This window comes from Phacochoerus africanus, chromosome 4 (assembly GCF_016906955.1).
Source record: "Phacochoerus africanus isolate WHEZ1 chromosome 4, ROS_Pafr_v1, whole genome shotgun sequence".
Taxonomy (NCBI): Eukaryota; Metazoa; Chordata; class Mammalia; order Artiodactyla; family Suidae; genus Phacochoerus; species Phacochoerus africanus.
In genome coordinates, this window is record NC_062547.1 from 29734613 (window position 1) to 29747792 (window position 13180).

At 34.5% G+C, this 13180-nt stretch overlaps 1 protein-coding gene across 1 annotated transcript in view; it reads left to right on the plus strand.

Moving 5' to 3' along the window:
- Nucleotides 1-13149, plus strand: part of CCDC73 (coiled-coil domain containing 73) — a 122564-nt gene extending 109415 nt beyond the window's left edge. The window contains 4 exon segments of the mRNA XM_047776052.1: nucleotides 2305-2488; nucleotides 3596-5083; nucleotides 7079-7212; nucleotides 12632-13149. Of these exon segments, the coding sequence (XP_047632008.1) occupies nucleotides 2305-2488; nucleotides 3596-5083; nucleotides 7079-7212; nucleotides 12632-12853 (2028 nt within the window). The 3' untranslated portion in view covers nucleotides 12854-13149.
- The last annotated feature ends 31 nt before the right edge of the window (nucleotides 13150-13180 follow it).

Sequence of the window (13180 nt, forward strand, 5' to 3'; positions counted from 1 at the left end):
CCATTTTTCAATTGGGTTGTTGGGGTTTTTTTTGCTGTTGAGTTGTGTAAGTTGTTTGTATATTTTAGAGATTAAGCCCTTGTCAGTTGTGTTGTTTGAAACTATTTTCTCCTATCCATAGGTTGTCTTTTTTTTTTTTTTATGGTTTCCTTTCCTGCACAAAAGCTTGTCGGTTTAATTAGGTCCCATTGGTTTATTTTTGCTTTTATTTCTGTTGCCTTAGGAGACTGACCTGAGAAAACATTTGTAAGGTTGATGTCAGAGAGTGTTTTGCCTGTGTTTTCTTCTAGGAGTTTGATGGTGTCTTGTCTTATGTTTAAATCTTTAAGCCATTTTGAGTTTATTTTTGTGCATGGTGTGAGGGTGTGCTCCAGTTTCATTGATTTACATGCAGCTGTCCAGGTTTCCAGCCCCACTTGCCGAAAAGACTGTCTTTCCCATTTTATATTCTTGCCTCCTTTGTAGAAGATTAATTGACCATAGGTGTCTGGGTTTATTTCTGAGTTCTCTGTTCTGTTGCATTGGTCTATATGCCTGTTCTGGTACAAGTACCACACTGTCTTGATTACTGTGGCTTTGTAATTATTGCCTGAAGTCTGGGAGAGTTATGCCTCCTGCTTGGTTTTTGTTCCTCAGGATTGCTTTGGCAATTCTGGGTCTTTTGTGGTTCCATATAAAGCTTTGGATAGTTTCTAGTTCTTTGAAAAATGTCATGGGTAATTTGATAGGGATTGCATTATATCTGTAGATTGCTTTGTGTAGTATGGCCATTTTTATGATAGTAAAATTTTTCTAACCCAGGAGCATGGAATATCTTTCCATTTCTTAACATCTTCTTTAATTTCCTTGATTAAGGTTTTGTAGTTCTCAGCATATAAGTCTTTCACCTCCTTGGGAAGGTTTATTCCTAGGTACTTAAATATTTTGGGTGTGATTTTAAAAGGTTTTGTATTTTTTGTATTTTTACGTGGTTATACCTAAAAATATACTTAAAGTTCATTTTAGGAGTTCCTGTCATGGCTCAGTGGTTAATGAATCTGACTAGGAACCATGAGGTTGCGGTTCAAACCCTGGCCTTCCTCAGTGGATTAAGGATCTAGTGTTGCTATGAGTGTGGTGTAGGTTGCAGATGCAGCTCAGATCCCATGTTGCTGTGGCTCTGGCATAGGCCGGCTAGCTACAGCTCCAATTAGACCCCTAGCCTGGGAACCTCCATATGCTGTGGGTGCAGCCCTAGAAAAGGCAAAAAGCCAAAAAAAAAAAAAGTTCATTTTAACTAATTACAATTTAGTGACATTAATTACAAGTATGGTATTATGCAGTCATCACCACTATCCATTTCCAACACTTTTTCATCATCCCAACAGAAACTGTGTAACCATTAATCAAATCGGTAACTTCCTCTTTCTTCCTCCTCAGGTCTAGATTGGAGAAATTGGTCTAATCTACTTTCCGACTCAGTGAATTTACCTATTCTATATATGTTATATAAGTGGAATTGTACAATATTTGACCTCCTTGTCTGGCTTATTTCACTTAGATAATGTCTTCAAAGTTCACCCTTGTTGTAGCACATATTAGAACTTCATTCCTTTTTATGGCAGAATAATACCCCATTGTATGGATATGCCATTTTGTGTCCATTCATCTCCTGATGGAGGCTTGGGTTTTTACCCTTTGGCTATTGTGCTGTTTTGACATTGGCATATGACTATTTGAATCTCTGTTTTCAGTTTTGAGAGGATATATAGTGAGGAGTGGCACCAAGTGAGTCCCACATCCTGGTATTCATGTTCTTTTGTAATCCCTCCATTGATTGTGAATTGTATTTAGTAACTTGCTTCTAATTAATAGAATATAGCAGAAGTGATGCATTGTTACTTCTGAGATTGGGTCACAAGACTGGTTTCTGTCAGGTGAACAGCTGTTTCTCAGTCTGTCTCTGTCTCTCTTCTTGTCTTTTTTTCTGAGCCATGTAAAGAAGTCTTAGCTATCCTGCTTTTCATAAAGGTTTGATTCTTAATATGTAGTATTTTATAATGTGGAATACATGGTTGAAAACTTTGAAGGGTCTCCGTTTTGTTTAAATATGGTAGACTATACAAAATGAATTTATAGTGATCTTGTTACAAAGAATAGCATCTTAATTTTAGCCAAAAGAAAATCACTTGGCTTTCAAATAGAAATTGCTGAATGGTTGAATTGAAACACAGATTCCACTTTTATTAGCTAAGTTTGTTCATATGTTTTATACTTTTAACAATCTGTTTTTACGATAAAGCAGTCTTTCCCATTTTACACTAGAATCTTCCAGAAGTGAGTACTGAAATGTCAATGGAAAAACAAGAAGACACCATCGTACAGAAATATAATTCCAGGCAAGAAATAAGGGAAGAAAATACTGTGAATTATTGTTTAGACAGTGAATACAGAGAAAAGGAGGAAAAGAGAGAAGGCCCATTTATAGAAGAAATCAATATAAATGAAGGTAGCCTAAGATTATATTGCTATTTTCAAATTTTTATATTGATCATTTTAGGGGACTATCAATTACAGTCTTTGCTTTGAGAACCTAGTATTATAATTGGAGAAACACTTTTGCATTTGTATGCATCTTAAGAAAAGACTTATATGTCTTTTTAGGTATTTGTTAATAGGTCAATATTTGGGGGGAAAATAAATTTTTGCTTTCCCTTCTCATCACTTACTTATAGGCTTTTTGCATTCTGGTTTTTGCCTTCACTGCTTTGCTGAGAATATTCTCTGAGCTACCAGTAACTTTCTGTTGACCAGACCCTGGAGCACTTTCCTTAGTTCAAATGACCTTTCTGTAGCCACTGAAATCATTGACTAATTCATCCATATTGAAAAAGAGTTGTTTAAAGACAAGTTTGAAGGTGTTCAAACCTAGGCTGAACAACCACTTGGTGGAGATGTTGTAGAGAGAATGATTGGATTAAAAAGGCCCTTCACGCCCAAAATTTGTATTCTAGATTATTTTAACTATACTGACATTTTGAAATCTATGGTTAAAACCCAGACTGATAAAATTAATGTTTTAAATAAATGTCCTGTACACTTTGCCCAAAAGAATTCCAAAATTTTAAAATATTTACAAGGTAGCAAGTAAAAAAGTGGTGATTATCAGTCTTGGAAAAAACCAGCTAGCAATGCCTGCATCTAGGTAGTAAGAGAAATTACAGTAGGACCTATTAGTGTAAATTAATATTAATCTAATCAGCTATGTGTTTATATGGAGTTGTATTATATGCCCAAGAGGAGGCAACAGACTAGAGAAATAAAAACCATTTCCTAATACCCTCAACTTACTTCTCCCCTTTTTAAACCAAAAATAATTTTGCTGTTAATGAAATAAAAATTTAACATGAGTAGAGCCAAATTTTTATAGCATGCTAAATATATGCTTATTAAAGGGAATTCCATATTTACATAAAAGTGGTGTTATTATGTTTGTGTAATAGCTTACAAGTGAACATTTTAAGGCTATGTTTTTATAAAAATAGGTAATAACATGTCTTATAAAAGAAGGCTTTAATGTATGACATAAAAATTTACTGTGTTATTATCATAACAGACTTACAGCTTTTTGAAAAAAGCTCCAAGAATGAAATTGATACTATTGTACTTCAGGATAAAAATCAAAGTGAAATCTCCCTAAACAAAACCTTTTGCAATGAAGAAGAAGGACAAACCTTGAATGTTACTGACATTAGAAACGTGGTTACTACAGAAATAAAAGACAAGGTGGACTTGGAAAAAGATAATGGATATGCAGAATTTAAATCACCAAATATTTCTTTTTTAGTGGCAGGTATGTCAATAGAAACAGAAAAGCTACCTCTAGAAAGAACCGAAGGATTAGATCTTCACCATACAGAAGTGTATCTGGTTGAAAACAGCAGAACATCATTTAACAATATTTTACATGAGACGGCTTGCAAGACAAATCATAAAAAAGATGTTTCTGAAGATGAACCACTCAAACAACAATTGAGATGGCTTCCAGGGACTCAAGCAAATGCCACAGAAAAGGAAATTACAAAGAGTCACCAAACTAAGGTAGATTTGGATTCATCTCTATATGTAAAAAAGAATCTCATTCATTGTCAGAAATACAGTTTACAGGATTCAAGCAACATTTTGTTAGATGACAAACAATGTAAATTAAGACGAATAGAACTGTTAAATAAAAAAAGTGAATGCAGCACACTGCCATTTAAAGAAACTTCAAATTTTCAGCAAGTTGGTGAGGATACCTCAGAGAAACGTGAACTGACTATTCCCTGTAAGACAGCAGTCAACCACCTCATTTCTTCTGATGTTTTCAGTAACAATTTGAACATACTTTTAAAGAATGCAGATAAAAATATTAATATTATGCCTATGTTGGTGAAACCCAACTCAAGCCCTGGGAAGAGAACTATATGGAAAAATCTGAATGATATGCAAAGCAGTGAAGTTAAGAACTGTTTGGGATCTATAGAAAACTATGCGACTGTTTCCTATCTTCAGGATATTGGTGAGACTATACCTGCTTCACAAGCCAAAGATATGAAAACTGCTGTTCACGTGAAAACGTCCACAGAAATACAGTTTTCCAATAAAGAGAGTCAGATTGATGAAAATCAGATTCCTGAAGCTACAAAAAATGACTTCTCCCTTAATGAAAGACAGCATACATTGTTAAATAATACAGAGAAAATGGAGTCATTAAATGACATTATTTTGGAAAAAAATTACAGTGAAGGACAGCTGGAAGAATCTTGTTCATTTCACATAAAGCCATCTGGAGATTTAGTAAACAGAGGTGGAAGGTCAGCCTTTGATCTCTTAACTGTAGATAAAAAAACTGAGAAAACTCCAGTAAACGTGAATTTTTTAGACCCTACTCCTTGGTCAAAAGTAAATCAAGTTGAAAGTCAAACAGTGGGCACTTTAACATCTAGCATTCCTCTGTTGCTGAAGGAGAGACCAATAGGTCCATCAGAAAACAAAAAGAGTGTTTCGATGACACTTTGTAAAAACGTTGGTGTGGATGATGGCAGGAAGGATATTGAACCAGGTAAGAAAATAAGGTTTATATTTTAAGTTCTTTTAAGTTTTGTATTTCTACTTATTATTCTTGGTAAAAAAAATTTCCAAATGGTTTAAAATGAAAATTTATATACTAATATTTTTTTCCTAAACCTCAAAGTCTTCATATGTGTATACACGTAAAAGTAGGAAATGTTTTATTTAAAATGGAAGTAGACTTCTTTTCCTCTATGTTTGAGCCAGTATTATCAACATGTACTGAGGTAAAGTGCATTTTGGAAATTAAAAAAAAAAGAATTCCTTTTCATCATCAAAGAACTGAAAATAGCAAAAACAACCGTAAGTCTGAGTCATTAATTTTAAATTGGGAACATCTACCTAATCCAAGTCTCTTTAACTTCTAGGCAAACGCAGTGAAGATGTTGATTAGGCTTTTCTGCCAGAGTGCGTGTTTACTCCTTTTGTTTATTAGGAAAAAAAAAAAACAAAAAACCTTTCTTCTCTCAGAACCATATTTTAGTTTTTTCTCCTATGTTGTCACTCTTTCCCCAATTTTTTCCCTTTCCTTAATTTTTGTTTTTCTCTCTCCCTGCACTAGCACCACAAATCCAACTTTTTCTTCTTTTGTTTTGTAAGTGATAGTGAGGTATAACATTAATACCTTTCATATCATTGATATTTATCATCATTTGAACACTTTAAGTGGAATTCCTTAATAATTGTTCCTATTAATAAATTCAGATATTTAAGTATTTCAGATAATAGACTGTTCTACTCTTTAAAACCGCATGAAATAACAATGTCCAAGTTTTACTTTAAAAATACTCCAGAATTTTAAAAAAGAGAGGTAAATGGATGAAATACATATGACATAATATTGGAGATACTGAAGTTGAGTGATTACATAGAGGTTCATACTTTCTACTTTTGTGTATTTGAAATTTTTCATATTAAAGATATCTTAAAATAGAAATATACTACCTATCACGTAACTTGAAGATTAACTGTTGTTTAAGAAATATGAACATAATAAAAATGTTTACTTTGCTAATAGTTGTTGGGGGTAAAGTTGTTGGGGACATTTTTAGATTTTAAGGGAATTTTGCCTGTTTAACAATATGCATTTAGACCCAATTAAAAAATGTAGATTACAAGGAAAGCTTTATTTTAACAGGCTTATTTCAAAAAGGAAATTGAAAAAAAAATTGGGAATTAAAAGCAAAAAAAGTGGATTGTGTTTACTAGAGTGAATGAAGTAATGTAAGGAAAAATAGAAAATCAAAACACTGTAAAATCTCATTTCACAAACTGTAATTCTCCTGATAAAATGTATTAAGTTGAGATTCCATTAATTTCGTCTGTTAAATGCTGCAGTTAGTTAAATGCTTAGTCAAGGGACTGGTCTAATGTTTACTATTTTCTCACAAATCCTTTCATCCAAATCTCAGTAAAATAAATTGGGATGGAACGAGCAATGACTAAAATTCTATAGAAATTCAGCTTTTAAATACTCCTGAATATCTTTTAACCTTCAAAGACATTCCTCTAAAACATTGTTATCTGTTTATTAAAGCCCAGTAACACCCTACTAGACAGCCCTTTGTTGGGCTTCTTACTATGGCTCATTTCTTTGAAATATATATTTTACAAGTCTTTTAGTTAGTTTAGACGTTTCCCTTTAATCTGAATTGGTAAGATGTTCACTATATAAACATTTACATGCGTAGGCAGTGCAGTAACCAGAGGAATAAGGATAACATTTTATGTATATTGTTTTAGGAAATATTTATACCATTCATTAATGTGAAATCAGCAGGTTTCAGACAGTGATAAAAAAATTGTTTTCTGAAGTGAAATGCCTAAAGTAAGAGCAAAGTCTGTGGAAATCAGTGTTCAAAGTGAGAAGATAGAAATTGTTACTTTTTAAATATAAAATCATAGGGTCAGAGAAAAACAAATTTAGTCACTAAAATGAATGCCTGGAAAAAAAAAATTCAGTTGTCATTTCCTCTTTGTCAACCAGATACTACCAGCATTAACAGAGTTGCTGACACTTTGAATAACTCGAGTATCCATCCAGATCCCAAGGGAGAGCCCAGTGAAGAGAGGAATGCAATTGCAAAGACTTTTTATGATTCTTCTTTTCCCACAGAACATGTAAGTCAATTAAAAATATTGCCGAGCAGACCTTAGTGAGCTAATTCTACAGATATGTGTAGAACTGTATGCATCTGGATGCTTTAAGACCTAACTGATCTTCAAAATAATATCAAGAGGGCAACATGGCACCATTTTTCACAATTAAAGTTGATGGAAAACAGCAGGAAAAAGTCACAGTGTATAAATCAAATAGATATAATCCAGCCTGTTTTGGGAAGGAGAGTGTGAGGTGGAGTATTATGTACTTCTATTTTTCAGTCACCTAAATTTAGGAATAGTGGCACTTGAGCATTTATTTATTTATCTAAACTAGAAAAAAAAGTTCACCTATTTGAGCATTTAAATTTTTAATAAAAGATGCCCCACATAATCTAATCGATTAAGTCCTGTTTTTAATAGTGCTTAAGATAATTTCCATTATTTGGGGAAATTGCTACAAAGGAAGAATTTATTTTAAAGTATTTCAGTTAAAACACAGTATGTGAAAGGATCAGATATAAATGTGATATCAAGTGTGGATATAAATATTAAGCAGAGATTATATGGCACCAAGAGTCCATTTGTCATATATAAAGCAACTAAGTAACTACAACTGACAGGATTTTGGCTTTTTTCAATTTTTAAATTTTTTATCTTAGCGTACGAAACAGTGCAAATTGTTCAGAGTCTAAAAAACAATTATAGGTATAACTGCCAAAAGGTAATAACCTAAAAAGGCTAGGAGGACAGTTGCATAGTGGCAGATTTTTAAGTCACTGTATATTTCAAATTTTAGAGATGCACATTAAGGAGTTCCCTGGTGGCCTAGCAAATTAAGGATCCAGTGTTGTCATTGCTGTGGCACATGTTCCATCCCTGGGCCCAGGAATTTCCAAATGCCAAGGGCGCAGACAAAAAAAGATGCACACTAAACAACTCTCTCTTTAGTTTCCCTTTAATGTTCTCTTTAGTGAAAATTATAGTACTAACACAGCTTTAACAAGTTAACAGGTTTTAGCAATACATTTTATTTTGCTTTTTAAATTCGAGAAACCTCAAGTAAGATAGCATAACTCTCCCTTTGGCAAAGTTGAAACTAAAATCAGGATCTACATTTTCCACCTTTTCATAATTGAGCTCAAAAACAAATCGTTCCAGCTTGATGTGTACAAGTAGGTAATCTTTAAACTATGGTAACTAAAGCACAGTAGACAGGCACTGGAAAATCTAAGTTCTGACCTTGGCTAATTGCCTAAGTCATAGAATCAAAGAAAAAGAAGCATCAGCGTGTCAAAGTTAGACACCCATTCTAACTGGGTTGAATACTAAGTAGTCCTAAGATAACTGTCCTGTTTTCAAACAGTTTAAGGGTATAATGGAAATTTCACATCTCCCTTTCAAGCCCATTTTTATAGTTAACTCACTAGGGAAATTCTTGTAGCAAATTCCTAATGCTTTTTCTGTAATTAATGTTAAATAGAATTCAGAACTTTTTCAAAGAAATATTCCCACAGCAGTCCTTTTCATGGATGAGAAGGCAGTGACACAAATGTGAAATAACTTTCCAGTCATAATAGAAGAGTCTGTGATAGACTTAGCCTAGGTGTCTTGGCTCTTAGTCACATGCTACATACCTCAACTTTTGTAACCGAAAAAGAGCTGCTTCTCAAAATATTCGTGCATGTAAAACACACTAAAGTAAACGTCTAGCTAAGCTTTTATCACTAGTCGTCAAGCTATATGCTGACTCGTCCCAGCTGAAGCTTGACTAGCAATTAACATCTTGGAGTTCCCCTTGTGGCTCAGGTTAAGAACATGACTAGTATCCTTGAGGATACGGGTTTGATTCTTGGCCTCGCTCAGTGGGTTAAGGATCCAGCATTGCCACAAGCTGCGGCGTAGGTAGGTCATAGATGCGACTCAGAGCTGGTTTGCAGTGGCTGTGGTATAAACTGGCAGATGCAGCTCCAATTTGACCCCTAGCCTGGGAACTTCCATATGCTACAAGTGCAGCTCTAGTGGGGAAAAAATCTAATGTGGGACAAATTTAAAAGCAGATCAGTCCTTCTGTCATCTACTGAAAATGCTGTGATGCCTGGATTAAACCAGACTGATCTAGTCTCTCTAGGACACCTGGCTACTTGCTTAATACTTTACGTTTGTCTAAATCAGGGATTGTTGAATAACAGCTGGTGCCAGATGCAGTCAACTGCCTTGTTTTAAGTAAAATTTTATTAGAACACAGCCATCCCTATTCCTTCACCTATAGTCCTATGGCTGCTTTGGTGTTGCAGTGACAGACTCAATGTGAGAGGCCACTCAGCCCACAGAGCCGAAAGTATTTACTTCTGGTTCATTACAGAAAAAGCTTGCTAAACTCTCGTTCAAAATAAAAGATGAATTTTATGAAGACTTACAGCCAGAAAGGAAATACAAGTTCCTTATATTTTTCAACATTTTAATGCATATTCTCCACATCCTGTAAAATTCTGGGCAGGTATTATGAGCTAATCAACTTTCCCCTATAGATCCACAGTAATTTGACAGTGTTTTTTATTCTTCAAGGGGGTTAGGTTGGCTGCCTGTTGGAATCTTGATTACATTCAGGAATGAGAATGGAGAAAGGGGCCAGAGTAAAAGAAAGCCTCTTATTTTACACATACAATGAAATAAGGTTCATTTAAGTTAAACTTTAAAATGCAACTGCAGGCTTAAGAAGACTAGTACTGGGCTAGGGGAAATTTTAGGCCAAAATAGATTTTTTTCAGTCAGGCAGAAAGCAGCGATTAGGTCAGTGATTTTTGTTTTGCTTTTTTTTTTTTTGTAGGGCTGCACCTAGGGCATGTGAAGGTTCCCAGGCTAGGGGTCCAACAGGAGTGATAGCTGCCGGCCTACACCACAGCCGTACCAGATCCGAGCCACATCTGCCACCTACATCACAGCCCATGGCAATGCCGGGTCCTTAACTCACTGAGCAAGGCCAGGGATCGAACCTGTGTCCTCATGCATACTAGTGAGATTCATTTCCGCTGAGCCATAACGGGAACTCCTAGAAGTGATTTTTAAGAATTTTTTTTTCAAGGCTGCACCTGCAGCATATGATGTTCCCAGGCTAGGGGTTGAATTGGAGCCGCAGCTGCTGACCATAGGCCTGGCAACAGAGGATTGATCTTTAACCTGCTGAGCAAGGCCAGGGATCCAACTTACATCCTCATGGACCCTGTGGGATTCTTAAACCTTCTGAGCCACAAAGGGAACTCTGGAAGACAAGTGACTTTTAAAAGCACATACCTATTAACTAGAATGACTGCTGTCAGCTATAAAACCTATTAAGCTAAATAGGACAAGTTTTAGATGTAAACGCTACATCTTGTTTTTCTCTACAGCCAATCCTTGCTTCCGACTCTCCCAAGGAGGTAAAGGGAAACAAACTATGTGTACATGTCTCTTTGCTTTCCATCATGGATTAAAAGTTAAAGGATCAGAATTTTAGAAAACTGAGTAATATGTATGTGCTTGATGTCAAACATGCCAGAATGCTTCTGGCATTTTGATGGCAAAACAGGACCATTGTTTCATACAGATCAGTCATTTTACTCCACAATCAGTAGCAATCTAGATTTAGCGTTGGTCTGACTCCACACTGATTCTCAGTACCGCAGCTGCCTTACATTTTTTTTGGCTCTGTGAGCTACATGAGGTGTTGAACAAGGTACATGCCAGACAGTATGAGAAATTTACATTTACCCATTACCGGTTACTTTACAATAATACATTGTGTAACTATAAGAAGCTGGTGAGAAAACCAAGGCCCGTAAAAGTTAAACAACTTGTTTAAGGTCTCTTGTCTCTTGGTGGTCCTGTGCTGATACTTTCGTTTTCATCTGTTATTTCTTCAGAACACAGGCAATCAGATAAATGTGAACAGTGAGAGGTCAAGACTCTGAGGGGACTGGTGGCTAACTAGAATTTTCAGGAGCCAAACAAAACAATCCACAATGAGCAGTCCATTTAGGGAACTGTGATTATATGTAAACACAAACTCATTTTAAAAATTACTATATAACCACTTTGAAAACACAATGTTACAAAATACACCATTTTGGAAAAGATACTGAAAAAGATTTTAATGTAAGGTAATACTTAGAGATCTTCACAAAGATTTAAGATCAAATGAAATTCATTACAGCCTAATTTATTAACAGTAAACGTTTTCCAACTCAAATGTCCAACAATATATTCAATTATGGAACACGACAGAACCATGCTCTTTTAGAGGGAACTTCTGAAAATGTTTTTAAACGAGCATAGAAAATGATAAAAATATGATCCACATTTTTAAGAAGTGTATATAGAGAAAAGACCAGAATATTTACATCAAAATGTTTAATGATGGTTGGGATCTTGGGTAATTTTAATGTTATTGTCATCCTGCTCCATACTTCTAAAATATATTCCCCTTCAACAGAAGATTTTAATTTGAATCTAAGGCCAATTTTTTTTTCAAGAAATTCAAATTTGTTTTTGATAGGGATTAAACTAAAAACAAATACTCAACAGGAGATAGTTAAATTATCACACATCCATAAAAAGGAGTATTTTGCAACCACTGACAGTTGTTTATGAGAAATTTTAATGACTTAGGAAACAACTCATGAAGGGAAAAACCAAGATATAAAATTCTACAGAATGGAAAAGCAAAAAATTCTATAGAATGGTCAAATATGCTAAAAAAAGAAAGATTAATAGCAATCAATACTTAAATATTGACAGGTTTCTCTGGATAGTGGATTACTAATGATAAATTTTTAGTTTTATACTTTATTTTCTAAATTCCCAGTAATTATTTCACAATAAAAAAAAAAAAACCTTAAAATGAAAAACTTCTAAAAGTTAACACAGTAGTAGAAGCATATGCCCCAATGTGACTCCTTGGAAACACGCCACCTTCCAAATACCTCACTGCTTTTTCCTGTTTCTCCAGCAATGGTGTTCTGAAGCTTAAGAGGAAATATGAAGTAAAAGGCAGTTTTTATATGGAGATTTACTTCCGTTAGCATTTCTAATTTTCCCTTAGCTTTGATAGAAGATACGAAACATAGACATGTCTGGGAAGGAAAGGGAGTAGAAGACAAAACAGATTTTTATCTGCATTGTTGTAAAAATGTTTTCTTTCAATGTAAGCTCAAGACCTCTAAGAAAATGTGTGTGGTATTGTTGAAATATATTAGAGATCTTGAAGAGCTAATACATAAGCCTACAAATTCTTAATTTTGTAATTTTTTTAGTGCAAAATTACTAAAATTGTTGGGAATTAGCCAAGAAAACAGTGGCTTTTATAATTTCAGAGGCTTAAGAATTTTTCTTTCAACTCTGATGACTGTTTAGAAGAATAAGTAATAATTTCAGTGGTAAGACAAGTTTGGTTATTTCCTAGGTGAAACCAAAGCCTCTGAAATCAACTCTAATACAAAGCCATTTTCAAGCAATCAAGACTAAAGATATTACTGATTTGGCTGCATCTTCCCCTGGTGAAGATAATTGGCAGAGCCAGGTAACAAATCAAATAAATGAAATTGAAAAGTTTCTAAGCTTAGAAAATGACAACCAACCTAAAAAAAGAAAAGCAGAAGAGATGGTAGAAAAAAACAACAGATGAAAATAATGTTGGTAAATGATTTCGGTGGTGAAATAATTTAATTAAAATTATGCGGTTTAGACAGAACACAATGTTTGTTACATCTAAGGCTTTACACTTGTACTCACTTTTCCAACGTGATGAAATCTTATGTTTTTGCTCAGCAAATGCTTCATATGTGATAGCTAAGACTGCAAGTTTTGATGTTAGCATCCCATTTGCCTGAAGTCTTTCCTCAAAGCTCTTGCACCTCAAAACCCCTCCTGATAGAACACAACTTACGTTATCATACAAGATAGACATGGTGACCCTTTGTAATTTATTACTTTGTATCCTCTGAAGATTATG